General features: G+C 42.5%; 1 protein-coding gene across 7 annotated transcripts in view; it reads left to right on the top strand.

Annotated features, from left to right (window-relative positions):
- DLG3 (discs large MAGUK scaffold protein 3) overlaps positions 1-19,883 on the top strand; it is a 55,507-nt gene that overhangs the window by 15,196 nt on the left and 20,428 nt on the right. For all 7 annotated transcript variants that reach the window (XM_045995323.1, XM_045995324.1, XM_045995325.1 and 4 more), the window contains one exon: positions 12,152-12,266. In XM_045995323.1, the coding sequence (XP_045851279.1) occupies positions 12,152-12,266 (115 nt within the window). The remainder of the gene's footprint in view (positions 1-12,151; positions 12,267-19,883) is intronic.

Here is a 19,883-nt window from a genome sequence, read left to right on the forward strand (position 1 = left end):
TGTCTCTTATGGATTTGCCTATTCTGGACATTTCATATAACTGGATTCATATACTGTATGGTCTGACTACTTTCACTTAACATAGTGTTTTCAAGGTTCATGCGTGTTGTAGCATGTACCAGGCCTCCATTTATTTTTCTGACTGAATAATATCCTATTATATACATACTATTTTGTTTATCCATTCAACAGTTGACGGATATTGGGTTGTTTCCACTTTGAGTCTGTTGTGAATAATGCTCTATGAGCATCCATATGCAAATTTTTGCATGGACATGTGTTTACCTTTCTTCTGGGTATGTATACTTACTGGATCATATGGCAACTCTGTGTTTAACCTTTGGAGGAATGGCCAGGCTGTTTTCCATCGCAGCTACACCAACCTTACATTCTCACCAGCAGTGAGAGTTCCACTTTCTCTACATCCTCACCAACCCTTATTAGTGTCAGTCTTTTTGATTCTAGCCATCCTGATGAGTCTGAAATATTTTGGGGTTTTCATTTGCATTCCCCCAGCAGCTAGTGACATTGAGCATCTTTTCATGTGCTTATTGTTTACCATTCATTTTTGCTTTGCTCCAGCCCCTGATTCGATTCTCACCCTATTTCTTTTCTAAATTGACTGGAAACCAGAGCAGGCCAACTATGTTATTAATCAGGTGATAGAAGGGAACTGGGGGATAAGGGACTACCTTTCACTCTTATCGCTGAGTGCTGGAGGGGCTGAATGCTTTGGTGTAGATAATTTTAGTTAGGAATGCTGACCTGATAAAAGTGATAGGGCCCACTCCCCCTCCCCCCCCAAAAACAGAAAAAAAAAACCCACAGCTTATTCACGTACTCAACAGTTCATTCATTTAAAGCATATAGTTCAGTGTGTTTTAGAATGTTCAGAGTGGTACAACTGACACCACAATTAAGTTTAGAACATTTTCCTCAGCCCTAAAAGGAGCCTGTCTCATTAGCAGTCACGCCCCCATTTCCTCCAACTTCTCCCCTCCCCCTGGTCCTAGGCAAACACTAATCTACTTTCTGTTTCTATAAAGTTACTTTTTTGGCTGGTTCATATAAATGGAATCATACTATATTGTAGTCTTTTGTGTCTGCTGCCTTTCATTTAGCATAATGCTAAGTTCATCCATGTTGTAGCATGTGTCAGTACTTCATTCCTTTTTTATGGGTGAATAATATTCCATCCTATGGCTTTATTACATTTTGTTTATGTACTCATCACCTTATGAACATTTGAGTTGTTTCTTCCTTTTGATTATTACAAATACTCCTGTGAACATTCATAGACGAGTTTTTGTGTGGTCCTGTTTTCAACTTTCTTGGAGATACATACATACACACACATCCCTAGAAATGGAATTGCTGGGTCATAAGGTAACAACATTTAACATTTTGGAGGAACTGCCAAACTTTTTCCCAAAGTGACCCTTTTAGGCCAGCCCTAAAGTTTATAAACTTAGGAGAGAAACTTAGAAGAGAAAAAAAATATTAGCTTTATTTCCAGTTTTGCCTACTGGGCTGAACTTTATATACAGATAGTTTATGCTGGGGTTTTCTATCTTCCATGTAGCCCAGGGACATGGTAGCTACAGTTGGCAAAGCATTCTGCACCTAGCCAGGTAGGTGCTTTCTTTTTCTTGGTAGACAGTTTGAGACAAAATCTTATGAAACATTTTAATTTTCCTGATAGGATAGAATGACTATAATAATATATAAGAATGAGAATGAATTACTTATTTAGTTATAGCTCTTTGAGATTTCCTTTTAATTCAGTGTATTGCTTGTTGAAATCTTGACCCTGTTATTTACAGTTGATTTGTTTGAAGCTTTAGCCTTATATTCTATAATAGGGAAATTGTTTTATTCTTTTAAAGAGAAATAGGAGAAGTGGAATAATTTGGGCCTCTCATTGTCACTGAAAAAGTACCATTTTTGCTTCCTTGTGTTAGGAATGTATATATAAATAATGTGTGTGTGTGTGTGTATAGTGTGTGTGTGTGTGTGTGTATGTGTATAAATGCTAAGTCATTAATCCTATGGGAATCATCTTGGAGGAGGAGCCAAAGCCCTGGATTCTAGTTCTTTATCTTTTGCGGGGGGTGCAGATGGGGGAATCTTCCCTAAGCATGGAGCCTGACGTGGGGCTAGATCTCACAACCCTGAGATAATGACCTGAGATGAAATCAAGAGCTGGGTGCTTAACCACCTGAGCCCACCCGGGTGTCCTAGTTCCCACTTTATCTTTAAGTTAGCTGAATGATCTTATACTAATCAATCTCTTTGGGCCTCAGTTTCTGATCTGCAAAATGAGGGGAGTGTGCAAAATGATCTCTAATGTTTCTTCTACCTCAAATTTTGTGTCAGATAAATGGAATTGAGTCAAATTCAATTTACAGTTCTATTTGTACCTAGACTATTATTGAATCACAAAGTCTTGAGCTAATAACTGTCTTGCTTTAATAAGGGTCTTGTGTTCCCCTCTTCTTTCCTGTGATAAGGCTTTCATTCTCTTGAAATGGACCTTTGTTTACTTTTCACTGAATCAAGATATCATTGGCTATCTTTAAAAAAAAAAAAAGGCCCTAAAGATTTGGGGATTTTTCCACTTGATGAAATAAAGTGATAAAAATTTGAATAGACCCAAAGAAGAAAACTAATATATTTTGTATAAATGTGTACATTAAGGGTCTGGTTTACATACATGCTCTTTCGATTTTCACAAAGGAGGAAGAATTTTGCAAACCTTGGCTTAAATTCCAGACTAGATTTTTTTTTAAAGATTTATTTAGGGGCACCTGGGTGGCTCAGTTGGTTAAGCAACTGCCTTTGGCTCAGGTGTGATCCCTGTGTCCTGGGATCCGGATCGAGCCCTCCATTGGGCTCCCTGCTCCACGGGGAAACCTGATTCTCCCTCTGTCTTTGGTCCACTCTTGGATAAAATGGTGAGGTGATAATAGTGATAATATGTCTAAGGGTATTTGTCTGCAACGGATTGAATGATCAATCCCAAAGGAAAACGATGAATGAGCTAGGAGCAGTGTGGAGGGGAGTTTGTAGTAGATGTGTATGTCCTGGCTTTGTCCTAGGACCTGTCCTATTCAATCTGCCTCCCCCCTCTTCAAATTATATTTATCTTTGTATTACACTTAGATTTATAACAAATTGGAAAATACAGAGAAACACAAAGTAAAAAAAAAAATCAGGTCTGTAAAACTACCTCCAGAAATAACCAGTTTGTGTATGTATGTGTTGGGTGTTATTTCCCACCAAACTTTTATATATCATATTATATGTATGTATCTCTTTCAAGACTAGAATCATAGATTTAAAGAGTTTTGTATCCTTTATTTTAACTTGCTGTATGTCATGAACATAAAACTAAAATGGTTTCTAGTAGTTAAATAATATTTCATCACGTGTGTGCTATAATTCATGTGACTGTTCCCTTTTTTGGTGGAAGTTAGGTTGTTTCCAGTTTTTTTATCTTATAAATAACATTGATGGATATCCTTGTATGAGGCTTTTGTTGTGACTCTGATATTGCTTCTTCAGAATGGTTAAGCCTTGTTTAAGACTTGATGTATTTAAAAAAAAAAAAAGACTTGATGTATTTTGCCAAATTGGTCTCCACCTCCACAGTATAGAGGGTGTGTAGTTAATAATAATAATAGTAGTTAATAATGGAGCATTATTTTTTTTAATGTCTATAAATTTGACAGGTAAAAAGTGTTATTTGACTCAATTTAAATTTTAAATTTTTTTTAATAACAGTTGAACATGCATGTGTGTGTTTGTATATATTCACTGTCATTTTGTGTGTGTGTGAATTGCCTGTTCATACCTTTTCTCCGTTTCCCTATTGAGGTATATTCATAAGTTTTTATTGATGTGTAAAAGCTTAAAGGTAGTTAGAATATTAATTCTTTGTCATGTATATTACAAAGATTTTTCCCAGTTTGTAGTTTCCTTTTTTACTTTATTTTGACGTACAGATATTTTATGTTTTTATGTAGTCAAGTCTATCAGTGTTCTCATTTGTGTCTTTAACAAGTAAATGTTCACTTTTGTTTTATTCTAGTTATTTAATTTTTTTAAGATTTTATTCATTTAAAAAAAAAGATTTTTTTCATTTATTTGACAGACAGAGATCACAAGTAGGCAGAGAGGCAGGCAGAGAGAAGAGAGGGGGAATCCGGCTCCCTGCTGAGCAGAGAGCCTGATGTGGGGCTTAATCCCAGGACCCTGAGATCATGACCTGAGCTGAACGCAGAGGCTCTAACCCACTGAGCCACCCAGGCGCCCCTAATCTGGCATTTGAATGTGCTACATGAAGTTCCTTTGAAACAGAGAAAAGGTCCTAGTTGAGGCTTTTACCCTGATCTGCTGGATCATCTGGGATAGGTGAGAAGGACCAATGGCAAGGTCCTGTGAATAACTTTTTCTTTGCTTGATGTGAAATCAAAGCGTTTATCACTAGCATTTCAGACCAGGCGGCCAAATGTCATGAAACCTTTGTATACTATAGCACTTTTGTTCAGTAGCTCTTCTTGCAACCTCGGTAAGCTCTTTGGGGAACAGAAACATCCAGTCAATAGGGATAAACTGGAATCTTTTTTGGCATGCTGATCTGGCATGTCTTGTTTTCTGTTTTTTTGTTTTGTTTTTAAGATTTTATTTATTTGTTTGACAGACAGAGATCACAAGTAGGCAGAGCGGCAGGCAGAGAGAGGAAGAAGCAGGCTCCCTGCTGAGCAGAGAGCCAGATGTGGGTGGGGCTCGATCCCAGGACCCTGGAATCATGACCTGAGCTGAAGGCAGAGGCTTAACCCACTGAGCCACCCAGGCGCCCCTTGTTTTCTGTTTTATTTCCAGTGTCAGGATGCTATCCAGAACCCTGGCTATGTGTGTGTGTGTGTATGGCTGAGGAAGCACATTGTGGCAACGTGGGGACCAGAACAGTGACACTGAGGTTTCTGTTCTGGGTTAGTCATAGTTTTGGGCCCATTGTTCTAAAAGTAGAGCTGAAATTACTTTTCTTCAAGCAATATGTGCTCATATTGGAGCCTGTTTGCCACTTTTCTGCCCTCTCACACAGCCTTAAGAATTTTTTTTTCAATTTCTACCCATATTATTTTTTGACCCAGAGAATTTAGGATTATTTGCAGATGTGAAGATTTTTCCCTTCTGGCTCATATTTAAAAATTAAAATTAGACTAGTCCTAGGTTTGATTCCTTGTGGGCCTCATTGATTTGGTCATAAAATCATAATTATGTCAAAATTAGAAGGGACCTGAGGAACTGTCTAGTTTTAGAGGTCTTAGAGTCTTTAAATAGTAGGCCCCATAATTAAAAACTAATGCAAGTAATAAACTTCATATTACTTTTCTAGAGACCAGTTTGTGATTCCTAGAAACATGCTGTTTGGCTATTCATATACTTACCTCCCACAGAGATCTTTTTTTTTTTAAGATTATTTATTTATTTGACAGAGAGAGAGAGAGAGTGAGTGAGAGAGGGAACACAAGCAAGGGGAATGGGAGAGGGATTTGAGAGCAAAGTCTTAAATTAGAGGGGAGATGGATTTGGAGGCTTGGATGTGTGTCCAGTTCATATTAGTGAGCATCATAGTTTCCATCCTCGTTGATGCTTTATTAGGCTCTTAAGTAGATCATGAAACCTCTGACATGTCAGTCTTTTGCATAAATGGTTTGTGGTTTTGTTGGTCAGTTTTTAGTATTTTGGGGTGGGTGGAAAGAGAAAGTTTTGTATTTTTTCTTAATTAGTTCCTGAGGAGCCAGAACTTGAGAATTAGAGTCCAGGTTTGTCCTGTCAGATCTTTATCATGAAATAACACATTCAATAAAAGTTTGTTGACTCAACAAGGTGCTGATTGCCAAACTTCGAGAAGGAAAAAAAAAAACCACATCAAGGAGCTTATAATTTTGTAAAGGAAATGATATCACCACAAATTCTGGGCACTAGATTTTAAAAGGGAGAAGTAGTACAGGGTCTGGAAACCATGTTAGGTGAAGAATACTTAAGAAAGTAACAATATGGGGCGCCTGGGTGGCTCAGTGGATTAAGCCGCTGCCTTCGGCTCAGGTCATGATCTCAGGGTCCTGGGATCGAGCCCCGCATCAGGCTCTCTGCTCTGCAGGGAGACTGCTTCTCCTCTCTCTCTGCCTGCCTCTCTGCCTACTTGTGATCTCTCTCTCTGTCAAATAAATAAATAAAATCTTTAAAAAAAAAAAAAAAGAAAGTAACAATATTTAGCCTGGAGAAGGGATAGCTTACTTTGAGGACATGATGACTATTCTCTATTTTGGCTGATATTATCCTACTTTTTCCTGGTCTCTCAGAAAAAACTCATAAGTTGCTTTTGATCCCTTCATCCAATCAGATGTCAAATTTTATCTCTTCTGGTTCCAACATATTTCTTGATTCTTGTCCCTTTTTTTGTATTCTCAGTTGCCGCCCTGCTCTGTCAGGCCTTTCAAGTCATTGTCTCTACCAGTAAAAGAGGTTCTTGGTCTCTGTGTTATCTTTCTGTCTGTCCTCCATTCTATATTACATTCCCAGAACAATTTTCCCCCCAAACCTCATTCTTATTGTATCCCGTCCCTATTTAAACATTTAACAGTGGTTCCCCTAGCCTAACAAGAAAGGCTTATCTCAAACTCTTACAATCTGGTCCCTAACCTTCCATCACCGCTGCCTTCCCCTGTCCACACTCTACCTTCTATTCAGACTTATGCAGTATTCTTGGAACCTGCTCCAGACTTTCCCAGTTCTTTGACCTTCTTTAAACTGTTCCTTCATACTGTTATGAAGAAGAGATCCATCATGTTTTATATGTTGTTTTAAACACCAAAATTAGGACCAACTGGCAAAAGAGATGGCCCTTAAACCAAGAATTTTCTCTTGAATAGTGTTGTCTACTTATTAGACTTAGATTAAATAATGAAGGAATAGAGAGTTTCCCAACATTGGACATATTTGAGCAGAGGCTGAGGGGTGGCTGGTTTGACTGATGTAAAAGTGGGGGCTACTTATACTATGGGCTGTAGGGGCTAGACAGAAAGCATGGTCCTCTGCTGCTAAACTTAAATCTACATGTGAGGCACCAACCACATTTTATCTCCCCTCAGTAGCCCACATGATACACACACACACACACACCCCGGATCAAGTCACTCCTTTACTTAAAATCTTTCAGTAACTTCTTTCCATCACTCAGGATAGTCAAGAGAAAGTGAAGAAGCAAAAAATCAGTAAGGTTACAACAATGAAGTTAGAAAGAAAGCGGTGGATTGCGGAAGCAATTAGGAACAAATATCAGCAAAACTTGAGGAAACATGAGTTGTGTGCAGAGGAAAGGGGGTTTTGTTTATAGTGACAGGGAGGTCATCAAGTAGGGGGAGGCAGAGTGGTCAAGTCTAGAGGTAGATATTTCCAGAGTGTCTATAGAGCATCATGTAGGTGGTAGGACAAGTCCTTTGAACCAGCAACTCCACCCACAGGAGGCTAACCTTTTCTGTGATTATGCAGAGGGAGTATTTGAGGTTCCTCTTTGTCTTTGTCTATTCCAGATTATAGTCTTGCCTTACTTTTGCAAAACCGAAAGGTTCATTGAAGTGTTTTTTCCCCAAACAAAAGATCAATCTGTCCTCAAAGGTAAATTCTGCCTCCACTTCTTCAGAAATGGAAAAGCTGCTGGAAGCTTTAGAATAGCAATTTGTCCTCACCTCCAGTCATAAAGGTTTCAGAAGGTTGGGGTTCAATTTGGTAGTGCCAATCAAATGGTTTTGTGTGCATATAATTTGACCCTGCAGTTTTACTTTGGAAAATCTATTCTATAGAAGTGTTCATACAAATATGCAGTGCAGCATTGGTGGTAATATTAAAAATTATAAACAATTTAAAAGTACATCAGTTGGGATATGGCTGAATAAATTATGGTCTGGCCATAGTATGAAATACTATGCAGCTATCAAAAAGGATGAGAGAGATCTCTATGTACTGACATGGATTTCCATGACCTATCAGAGGATGAAAAAAGTAGATTTATGTGACTCTGTGTGACTCATGAGTATATGTATATAAACAGTATATACACGGAAGTAAGTCTGGAAGGATACATGCTAGAAATATTAACTGGTTACCTTTGGGTAATGGGATGGGGGAAGTGATACATGAATATCTAAAGGAAAAAGTTAGAAATATTTTTTAAAATCATGTGCTACTTTCATTTAAAATAATGTGAATTCATCAGCTTTCTTTGCAGGCACATTGGACAGAGGCCTCTAGCACTTTCCTTTCTTGCAGGCTTTGTAACTGTATTAGCAATTTTTTTTTTCAAGAGTTTTCCAGCCCTCTGGTCCTATCTTCCTTTTGATACCCGCTGCAGGATACTTTCCTTACCTTTTCCCTGCGCTAATAAAACAAAACTCAATTTTGTAAGTCAAGACCAGCAGTTTCTAAACCTTATTGGACATCAGAATCACCTTGATGCTTGATTTAAAATGCAGATTCCTGGGCCTGCTCAATAGATTCTGAGTCAGTGTGTCTGGGGTTGGATCCAAAATCCTGCTCTTTCAGAGGCACCCCAGGTGGTCAGTGAGAAACCCTGTTTCAGGGAATAACGTCTGATTGTGCCCCCACCCCCCTCATTTCTCTCTCCATGATTAGCAAAGGGAACCAGGGAGCAATGACTCACTGTGGATATCTTTGTGGGTCACAAATGGTTGGGTTCATCTGAATGGGAAAGAATGAATAAAACATAGTTTCATAGACTTGAGAGTTAGGTAATAAGTGTTGTTTCTTTAAAGTAGCCTATTTGAAGTGCGCCCTTTGGGTTAGAGGCTGCTCTGGTGGGCAGTGACTAGGCAGTGACGAGCCTTGGAGATATCTTCCAGCAATGGCTTCCTTAGTGGAAGGGGAGGAGGGCCATGAGGTCTTAGAATTCAGATGCTTTTTAAGTGAAGTTTCTGTCCTTGGAAAATGATGCTTCTAGTATTAAGATGAGGTACTGTCTATCTTAAGACTATTCTAAGTATTTTTTGTTAGATTTATTATTTTTCTTTGTTATAAACAAAGTCTGTTAATCAGATGCCCACTGTGGATTATTTTTTTTTAAGATTTTATTTCTTTATTTGAGAGAGAGAACATGAGCTAGGAGAAGGTCAGAGGGAGAAGCAGACTCCCCATGGAGCTGGGAGCCCGATGCGGGCCTCAATCCCAGCACTCCGGGATCGTGACCTGAGCTGAAGGCACCCACTGTGGATTATTAACATCGCAAAAGGGTGTTTAAAAATCGTATACCCCAATTACTCCCAACAGTTAGCTTTGGGAATAAAAGTAAATGGTAATACTTCTCAGCTACCTTCCCAAGCCCTCAGTGAAGCTGGCAGCCATCAGTTAAATAAACCATTAGGTTTATTAGCTTGAGAACAGAAGCATCAACTTGGGCACAGTTTTCTAATTTCCTCCTTATTTACCCAGCAGTCATTTATTCAGAGGCTACTCTGTGCCTAGTGGACATTGGATAATTCTACAAATAAAAGCCAGAGACTGATGAGCAGCTGGCACTCTAAGGGGATCATCTGAATGGGAAAAAATGAATAAAACACAATTTAATAGACCTGAAAGCTTAGCAGCACATAGAAAGCAGAAAGTGGATTCCTTAAAGCAACAGCCTTGTTCTCTTTCTGTAGTCTATTTTAAGTGGGCCCTCTGGCCCAGCATTATCAACTTTGGATTAGGAGCTTTGAGGAAATAGTGGTTTGGTAGTTGTTTTTTAAAGGATTTTTTAAGAAACTTAGTTACTAAGCAACTGCCATGACCTGCTGCTAAGTTGGAGTTCAGCGGGCAAGTCAGTTCCAAAGAAGGGAATACATAAACACGTTGCGGGAGGGGGGAAATGGCTTAGGGATAGATGTGGTATATTTTTTTTCTGGGTTCAATGCATGTTTTTGCCTTCTACTTTATCTTCCCCAAGAAAGGGCTGCCTGGGTGGCTCAGTGGGTTAAAGCCTCTGCCTTCGCCTCAGGTCATGATCCCAGGGTCCTGGGATGGAGCCCGGAATGGGGCTCTCTGCTCGGCAGGGAGCCTGCTTTCTCCTCTCTCTCTGCCTGCCTCTCTGCCTACTTGTGATCTCTCTGTGTCAAATAAATAAATAAAATCTTAAAAAAAAAGAAAGAAAGAAAGGGTTGCCTGGTCAGAAATCTCTTTGTCTCACCGACTTCTCCTCCTAGCACGTGACTGAGGAGGAAGACCAGAAAGGAGCCAACAAGAGGCCTGGGGTGGAGGCCTGAGCCCTGGAGTAGGGTCATTTCCCTGGGCAGGCAGAGAGGTAGACAGCTGTGCTGCTGCACCCTTGGGCCGTCCAGGGCTTCTATGACAGACCGGTCACCACCCTCTACATTTAGATTGTGATGCCTCATTGATATTGATGTGTTGCCTGATAACCCTCGGAACAGGGACTCTGTCCAGCTGCTGTCGTTTTCCCCCAACACTTAATGGGTGAGTCAGTGACTTAACTGCTTCCTGCAGGATTTCAGGGCTGGGAGTAGGTAATGAGGACAAATCACCATAACACCAGTGTGTGATGAATGAAAGAACACACGAATTTAACCAGTTGGCTTCATTGGTACCAGAGTGAAGAAAAATAAACTTTGTTGAGGATATTTGTGTGAGTTAAAACTCCATCCCCCTCTTAAGGCTTTTTAACATTTCCCTTTATACCCGGCTGAAGGTCAGGTTGCTTTGCTGAGGGAAAGGGAGTGTCAGGTGTTGGAACAGGTGTTTTGTTTTCTGCCTGTAGAGTCATACAGACTAGAGGGGGATGCTTCTTGCCAGCCCTCTGTGGTGCATGAAAATGCTTTTGTGGAATTCTTTTTCACTGGAAATGTTTGTTTTTTTTTTTTTTCAAAGCAGTTCCACAACCTTCAACCCCTACTATAAATTTTGTCTTCCTTTGAAATCTTGTCATAATGAGGTATGCGTATTTCCTCCCATTTCCACAGCCTGTGCTTTAGATATATCCCATTTTATGCAGCAATTACAGAATTTAAAAATTGTTGTGGGGACATCGGGCTCTCTGCTCGGCCGGGAGCCTGCTTCCTCTCTCTCTGCCTGCTTGTGATCTCTGTCTGTCAAATAAATAAATAAAATCTTAAAAAAAATCTTTAAAAAAATTGTGGGGAGAATAAATGTGAGTTTTTAAATGTGCTAGGAGAATGTCACAGCAAAGCATCCTTATTTTAAATAAAAGCCTTTTATAATAATTGTGCAGCTAGGATTAATTTTCCTCTATCAGGTCTTCAGTTGGGTGTAAATGTGTAGTTGCCTTTCCAGAGTGATAAGGCTGGCTCAGGGCTGTTGTGACGGTGGTGGTAGTGCGGTATAAAGCTGGGCATATGGACTTAAAACCCCACGGACTAGATGATTTTGGAGGAGAAAGGTGACAGCAGAGTTCTCAGTTTGGGAGAATTTCTGTTACTGAAGCCAAAGTCCCTGTTTATTAAAACGGAAATAACCCGGGAGAGCTTTGTCATCTTCTTCTCTGATTCTGAGGTTTGTTTGTTTTTACCTTTGTGTACTGGGTTCCAATCTCCCCCTCAAAAAAAAAAAAGTCATCTAGAAACAAATCGTCTTCGTTTCCTAACCATGATATAATGGCCTCAGGTCCTTTCCAGCCCCTCCGCCCCGTGTCTCAGGGCCATCTGTTCTCTGCAATCCACTTTTTTTTGGGAAAGTCTCCTTCCCCATCTGCTCTCCTTGGGCCTTAGTGCCTGCTGTAAAGATTTATGAAGGCTGAGCTGGAACCTCTTTCCAGTTGCTTCTTTTAAGGATCAGTGAGATTTCAAGGCAGATAAAAAGCTTTTTTTCCATTTGATATATCCAAATGTTACTCCTTTTTCAGGTGTGTTTCTTCCTTCTCTTGGTCAGTGAGTGGGAAGACGTCTTTCTGTCTCTACTTGGAGGAGGGACTCTGCTTATCAAAGCAAAAGATTGACTCTGCTGCCTCTGGCTGCTTTAAAGCCCAGTGTTCTTCTGGCTCTTCAGCCACTGGCTCGCAGGCTTGGTGCAGCTCCTTGGGTTCATTCTTCTCCTGTCTGTTCCCTTGTCTCCCTGACAGAGTACAGTCGCTTTGAATCGAAGATACATGACTTGCGAGAACAAATGATGAACAGCAGCATGAGCTCTGGGTCTGGGTCCCTCCGAACAAGTGAGAAGAGGTCTTTGTATGTCAGGTAAGTCACACTTCTGAGCAGCAGGCCTCAGGCCGCGTGAGGAGAGCTCTATGCCCACCCAGCTCTTCCTGTTGAACTAGAGGGCTAGGGAGTATGTGCTCCCAGCACTGAATGCTCAGGTTGGGTATTTTATGGTCAGTGGCTCTCCTTTCTGCGAGTGAGCTGGCTTCTTCCTCTTTGCTCATGAATGACTCAGTACGAGAAAATTTCAGTTTGCTGTAATTGTAAAAGACTGCTGGGTGATTGTTGCTAGTCAGCATTCAAACAGCACTCAGATGTTCAGAGTACTTTGCCGGCAATCTGTGATTTGAGGAGAAAATTGGCATTCCCCCCCTCCACATATGCATAGTAGACATCAGCATTTGTATCTGAGCTTATCAACTATCACTGTGTTCTGGTACAGGGTCTCTTGGAAGAGACCAAAGAACTGACAGGTTGCTGCTTCTGGGATTTTTTTTTAAATGGTGTTTTTTTTCCTCCCTGCTGTGCAGGTCTGCTGTATCTGAATCATGGAACTTGGGATGGGATGGTGTATGGGCCGCAGGAAGGGTGGGTGGAGAGAACGGATATATAGCGTTGACTGTCTTGCTGCTGAAAGCTATTCTGAGATACTGAGCAAGGTTGAGCTTTTGACCCCTGAAGCACATTTTAATACTTTGGCAGGTCAAAGTACAAACCTCTTGGGGAGTTGGACTGCTAAGTGAACACTCTGGCCTCCTTGTAGAAGTAGGGGTAGTTTTCTTTCTGCTCTAACTTCTTGGCGAAACTCCAGTGTGGTACACATACACTGTATCTCTCCAAGGTTAAAATTCTTAGAGTAAGAGGTGCTGGGATTACTCCCCTGAGCCAGAGGTGTTAAACTCTTGGGTTGGACTTTCTCTAGTGGCCTCTGATACCTGCTGAGGGGTTAGGAGGGAAGGCTACATTTGCTAACTGCCTGGCAGTGGGACAGCTACTCTGTCTTCTTGGTTGGACTTGAGGATAGCCAGTGAGTATACATGCTAAGTGCAGCTGGGCTCCCAGTGCTTGATTTTCTTTTCCCTCAGTGGGTAGTCCCTGGCCCAACTACAGGGAGCCAAGCCCAGGGAGCCCAGGAAGCCCACTAGAACCCTTCATGGTTCTTTTTTTTTTTTAAATGAACACTCAGCTTGACTCTTTGTTCAAAAGAACTGTCTTTCTTTTCTTTTTTTTTTAAGATTTTATTTATTTATTTGACAGACAGAGGTCACAAGTAGGCAGAGAGAGAGGGACAAGCAGGCTCTCCACGGAGCAGGAAGCCCGATGTGGGACTCGATCCCAGGACCCTGAGATCATGACCCGAGCCGAAGGCAGAGGCTCAAGCCACTGAGCCACCCAGGCGCCCCTGATAGCAGCTTTCTTAACTTCTGCCCTGCTCATCTACTGCTATGAAGGGAGGAGAGCTGGAGGAAGGCTGGACTAGTCACTGGTGATCTTTTCAGTTTCCTGTTTTCCATCTCTATGGCCTTGCTCTGGCTCTGTAGCCTAGACACCGGGCCACTGATGGGAAGCAGAAATGTGCTATTGCCCCCAGCAAAAGGGTAATACTTAAGTGACTTGGTCAGGATTGTTCCGTTCCCATGCTGCCAGCCCCCGCAGATGTGGCACTCCAGGGTGCGTGGGAAGCTGCTCTTTAGGCAAGACAGTTTCTTCGGAGAGCTTTATTTTTAGATTTCTTTTCTCCACCTATCCTGTGCTACAGTTCTCCCTGCCTGGGTAGGGGAAGTGGGGCATTAGCTCTTGACCTCGAAGACCTAGAAGACCTGGAACACCCTCTTCCCTGGCCCTGGGGAAAGGGATACATTGTGTCTGACTCTGGGGAGGAGGGTGAACACTGTGCTCTATTTCTAGTGAATCAGTTTATATGGTTTATATAATCTGCTCTTAACCTTATCTAGATAACTTCGGTGTCCTCTGAGGAAAATAAGTATGCTTTCAAATAACAAATATTTGTGATCACTACACTTAGTCAAGGGAAGTGTTTTATGGGGCTAAAGCAGTGAGCTGAGGTCTTTTGCTAAGCTAACCCCCCTACCAGAGCCTGGCTTGCTCTGTTCCCTTTCGTGCCTGTTTGGCATTCTTTAATTCTGCACTCGGTTCCTTTTCATTAGCATGTAAACATATTCAAGTTTCTTCCTTCTTAAAAGAAGAGAGAAAAAACTTCCCTTGATACCAACAGTCCCTTAAACTATTGTCTCTCTTCTGTTCACCACATGTGCCAAGTTATGTGCCAGGAAACCCTAGTTCCCTGAGATGTTAATGTATTGTGTGCAAAATCAGCAGTCAGTAAGTTGGGCAAATGCAGTATTAAACACAGGAGAAGAGAGCTCTTTACTGTGGTTCATATCCAGGACGGATTATACTAGGCAGCATTTCACCAAAAGATAGGAGCCTGGGAGCCCTATTTGGAGAAGTCCATCTTAAATCCAGGTTGGGAAATATGGAGTCATCTGTACTTGCTCCTGCTATGTCTTCAAATCATCTCTTTCAGTAGGAAAGGAAGTATGTGTCTGCTTTTCAGCATGGTGGTATGGTTCCAAGCAACTCCGGAAGGCTCTGGAGGAACAGAAGCCCAACTCTGTCAGGGACCCACGGTGACCTCTTAGTCATCAAATTCAGTGACTGGTTCACTGATTCTCTACCATTGGTCTGACCTCTTCACCACATTTGTTCCCATGAATTCCCTGCTTGTTTCGTTAAAGGCTTTCTTCCTACCTTGCTAACTATTCCTTGATATCTTTCATTAGCTCTGCCCCCCAAAACAGCAGTGTCATTTATTTTCATAGATGGCGATCCTGTTGTATAAATGACATCCCCGATCTCTTTAGTGAACCCCAGGCCCACATATCAACTACTTGCTGAACATGTGCATGAAGCTGCACTCCCAGGGCCTCAAACAAGCAGTGTGTTCAAAATTTTAGTATATGTGCTGCCGAAGCGAGCACCAGTGTGTTCAAAATTGAACCCCCCCACACACCTGCTGCTCCTCAATTTCCTTATCGAAGTTAATTGCATCACCCTATCATGTGGAAATGGGATTAGATTTGTTCTGTCACCCAAGGCATATCTGAGCTCCACAGAAGGAAAAAAAGAGCTGATGATTAAGACTGTCTGAAAATGGAATGGACTGCTTCCGGAGGTAGTAAATTTGATCTTCTGTTACTGGAGGTGTTTCAGAAGAGGCCGGGCACCCATTTGCCATTTGCCTCGTTGTTTTAAAAGGGGCTTGAAGCTAAAGCAACAATCCGGACATAATCTAATCAGAAGTTTTCAGTAGTTCTGTGATGTCTTCAGGATAAAGGGAAACAAACAGGGAACATATATGCATTAGGGGCTTTGTGACCCTCTTAAATTGTGGTTAAAGTCCTTTATTTTTTTATAGCCTTTTTAAAAAAGATTTTATTTATTTATTTGACAGACAGAGATCACAAGTAGGCAGAGGCAGGCAGAGAAAGAGGGGGAAGCAGGCTCCCCAGTGAGCAGAGAGCCCGATGTGGGGCTCGATCTCAGGACCCAGGGATCATGACCCGAGCCAAAGGCAGAGGCTTTAACCCACTGAGCCACCCAGGTGCCCCAGTTAAAGTCCTTTAAATAATGCTGCAAAGTAGACATTATTCTCATTTTATAGATTAGAAAACAGAGACTCCAGTTAGACGGCCAAGAAGTTCCAAAACTGGAATTTCAACCTGGTTGTTCTGACCATGGAGCGTGGGTCTTTCAGCATTTCCCAAACTTGCTGATAGGAATCAGCCGGCATACTAGAAAAAATACAGATCCCCAGGATCCTCTTTTATTGTTTTGGAGTCAATGGGTTTGGGGAAATGTATTCTTTTTTTTTTTTAAACAAGCAATCAAAACACTCAGGAATAACCAATTATTTGTCACAGTAGCTATTTATTTCTGTTTCCCTTGATCAACCTAACATGACACTTACGGTAGCTCCTACTGTGTGGAAAGCAGGAAAGCACAGGGCGGAGACTCGGGGCATGGTGGTGGAGGTAGATTCAAGGAAGCAGCGGATGTGGGTCCTGCCCTTCGGCAGCTTGCCAGCTATACAGAAGACACTGTGCAGCAGGTGGTTTGAGTGAAAAGAGACCTTTTCGGTTGGGGTTTCACCTCTGATTCTTTTGGCTATTGTTTCCCCTCTGATATGTTTCTTCTCCCTTCCCTTCTCACAAGTGTCTATTATTCTCTGGTGTGCATGGGTTGCCAAACAAGCAGCACTCTCTGTCAGTGTCACCGAGCCTATAGCAGTTGGAGCCCTAGGGAGCCGCAGCTGTACTAACAGGAGAGGGGAGATGGAGTTTGCAGAGCAGGGGACCCGGGAATGGGAAAGAAGGAAAGATTGCAGTCTTTGGAGAATGTGACTTGGTTTTAAGATCACTAGTGACTTAATGGAAAGGCCTTCCCCAGCCTTCACCACAGTAACCTCATCTCTTCAATGGTGTAGATCCTTCAATACGTAGGATGAGTGGAGCCCATCTTTCTGCCCACACTATGACTTTTGCTCTGCTAGTGAATTTACCCTCCACACTGGAAAAGTTCACAGAAGTAGGCCTCTCTTGAGCCTCTTGCTCAGGATCAGGGTGGTTGGGGTGTTTAATTCAGGTCATTCTGATGTGAAGGGAGTACAGAAAGACACAGGGTAGGTGAGAGTTCCAGGGACCCTCCAAGTTCTAAACTTGGATGTTCTTTTTTTTGTCTGTTTCTTGAATGAATGAATGAATGAATGACCTTGTTCTCCAAAGGCTGCCCAGAAGCCTGAGAGTATATTTGTAGAATGAACATTTGCAAGTCTCTTCTGGTCAGGCTGGGTACATTCTTCACAGCCACAGGACAATATCAGACAGACCTTTGGGGAGTCCCGGCCTCCCGGCTGGCCATCTACCATCCCGGTCTGCTTCCCACTCGAGGAAGGAAATCATGCCGGGGCATCTGTAGTCTCCATTCCAGAAACCGTGTCAGAAATATTGGCTTGGGGGCACCTGGGTGACTCAGTTGGTTAAGTCTCTGCCTTCAGCTCAAGTTAGGATCCCAGAGTCCTGGGATCGAGCCCTGCATGGGGGCTCCCTGCTCAGCAGGGAGCCTGCTTCTCCCTCTCCCACTCCCCCTCCTTGTATTCCCTCTCTTACTGTGTTTCTCTCTGTCAAAAAAATAAATAAAATCTTAATAAAAAAAGATTGGCTTGGTCATCAAAGAAAGCCAGAAAAGGCTCCGTCTCATCATTAAGCAGACATTAATTGTGTAACTGTCCTGTGCTTATAGCCCAGCATGGTGCTTAGGAGAGACTGACTTTGTCTTGTTCATTAATGTGTTTCAGTAGTGGATTAAAATGCTAGTGAGATGATTCTGGCAGGCTTCACTGTCTGACAGAATTTGGGGGTGATAATAATACACATCTTAAAAAGCAATAGTGGGGCACCTGGGTGGCTCAGTGGGTTAAAGCCTCTGCCTTGGGCTCAGGTCATGATCTTGGGATCAAGCCCCGCATCCGGCTCTCTGCTCCGCGGGGAGCCTGCTTCCTCCTCTCTCTCTGCCTGCCTCTCTGCCTACTTGTGATCTCTCTCTGTCAAATAAATAAAATTCTTTAAAAAAAAAAAAAAGCAATAGCAATTTCTGTGTGTTCCGGGCTACCAGAGGGTGGGACAGAGTTTTCCTATGTCAGTGGTTCTTGAACTGCCTGTTGCTAGAGCACATTCCCCAAAGAGCATTCCTGGACCTGTGCTTATAATCCCCTCAGCTGACCCAAGAGGTGTTGTGACCCCAAATGTTCATATACTGCAGGGCAGTTGCTCCTTGACTGCCCATCTAACGTCATAACTGACCTTTAAGGCCCGAGACTTTGAAGTAGACTAAGGACAACAGTGTCCTTCCTTGTTCTCCATGTTCCCTTCTGCACAGAGCCACAAAGACCTGACTTGCTATCAGGGGCACTTGTGCCTCTTGAGATGACTCATCTTGTATCAACCTGAGTACTCAAGTTTGGGCTTTTAGGTTGCTTTGCAGAAGCTGCTAGCAATTTTAGCTCTCTCAGTAAGGTCAAGAGCTGATGAGTGACTATTGCTTTGTAACTCTCAGTGCATGCTTCACATGGAACAGGCAAGAGAGGGGCTGCTCGGTTTTCAAATAATATGTGCCTTTCATCTGGTACATTCTGAAGCTCAGGCTGCTGTAACAAAGTACCATAGACTGGATAGCTTAAACAACAGATGTTTATTTCTCACAGTTTTGGACACTTGGAAGTCCAGTAGATTCAGGTTCTGGTGAGCAACACCCCTCGTGCAACTTTCCTGGCTTGTAGATGGCCACCTTCTTGCTATGTCCTCACTTGACCTTTCCTGGGTGCATGCAAGGAGAGAGAGAGAGGGAGAGAGATTCTCCTTGTCTCTTCCTCTTCTCATAGGAGAGCTATCTCCCGCAAGATGCTACGTGAACCGAATTACTTCCCAGTCCATCTCCAAATATCATCACCTGGAAGGTTAGGGCCTCGAGGTACGAGCTTTGGTGGAACACAAACATTCAGCCTGTAGTACTGTCCAGAGGAAGAAAGCAGTGTCTTATATCCCAGCTGGCATGGGAGGGAAAAGCACCTGGAGAGTAACTGGGAGGGTGTTTTATGCCCCACTCTCCTAACCTGATCTCCTCCACCATTTGTGAGCATCAGATATGGCCTTGGTCTGCAAAGGGATTCCCTTTGATGATATACTACGAAAAGATTTTAAAACTGCAAGAGTTAAATAACCTTAAATGGAAAACATTTAAAAAGGTCATTGCTAAATACATAGTATGAATTTGGAAGAAAGAAATTTGGAGTGGGCAGGGTCATAAAGAAGGGTGGGACTCGGGGGAGCTAATGCAGGTGAGAGGGGACCGACCGAGCCCACCCCCCACCTCCCCAGGCCATACAGAGCCATGGGCAGAGGGGTAGGCAAGGTACTAGGTGAGCACAGCAGGAGCAGCCACTGGTCTTTGAGGCTGAAAAGCTCTTGTTTATTTTGCTTGGAGAAACCTGCCTGACCAGTTTCCTTGGTAGTAGCCATTTTCTTTGCATTCCTGTTCACCAAGATGCTGAGGTGGCTGTGCCAGGTGCTTCTGATTTTTCTGGATCTTTTAGACCCAAACTGCACAATTTAGGATCTGAACTGCAGAGACTTTGGCCTGGTAATCTGTTTACTTGGAGCTGATTATCTTCCTGCATTCCGGTGGGGCAGTAAGGTCCCAGCTGAAGGGAAGATTAGGCAAAGTCCCCCAGGGCACGTGTATTATGTGGGCAGGTGCACGCAGCTCTTAGGGGATACTGTTTGAAAGGTCACCACTTACACAACACATCTTTCAAGACTTTTGGCAGTACTTTTTCCTTAGGAAGATGGGCAGCGGCATTTAAAGCTGCCATGCTGAAGCCTAGCTCCGGAACCCCAACCTGCAGACCCTGGGAAGTGAGCATCTGCTTTTCCTGCTGGTGTGACTTGGCTCCGGAAGGTGGATTCGTTGCCCATTTTCACTTTGTTTTTACATGCCACATTTCCTCTGGGCCAGTCTTTGTCCTGCTTTCAAGAGAGGTTGGTGTTTTTCTGGCCTGTCTTCGGCTCGGGTCATGAT

The sequence above is a fragment of the Meles meles genome, chromosome X (genome assembly GCF_922984935.1).
Source record: "Meles meles chromosome X, mMelMel3.1 paternal haplotype, whole genome shotgun sequence".
Taxonomy (NCBI): domain Eukaryota; kingdom Metazoa; phylum Chordata; class Mammalia; order Carnivora; family Mustelidae; genus Meles; species Meles meles.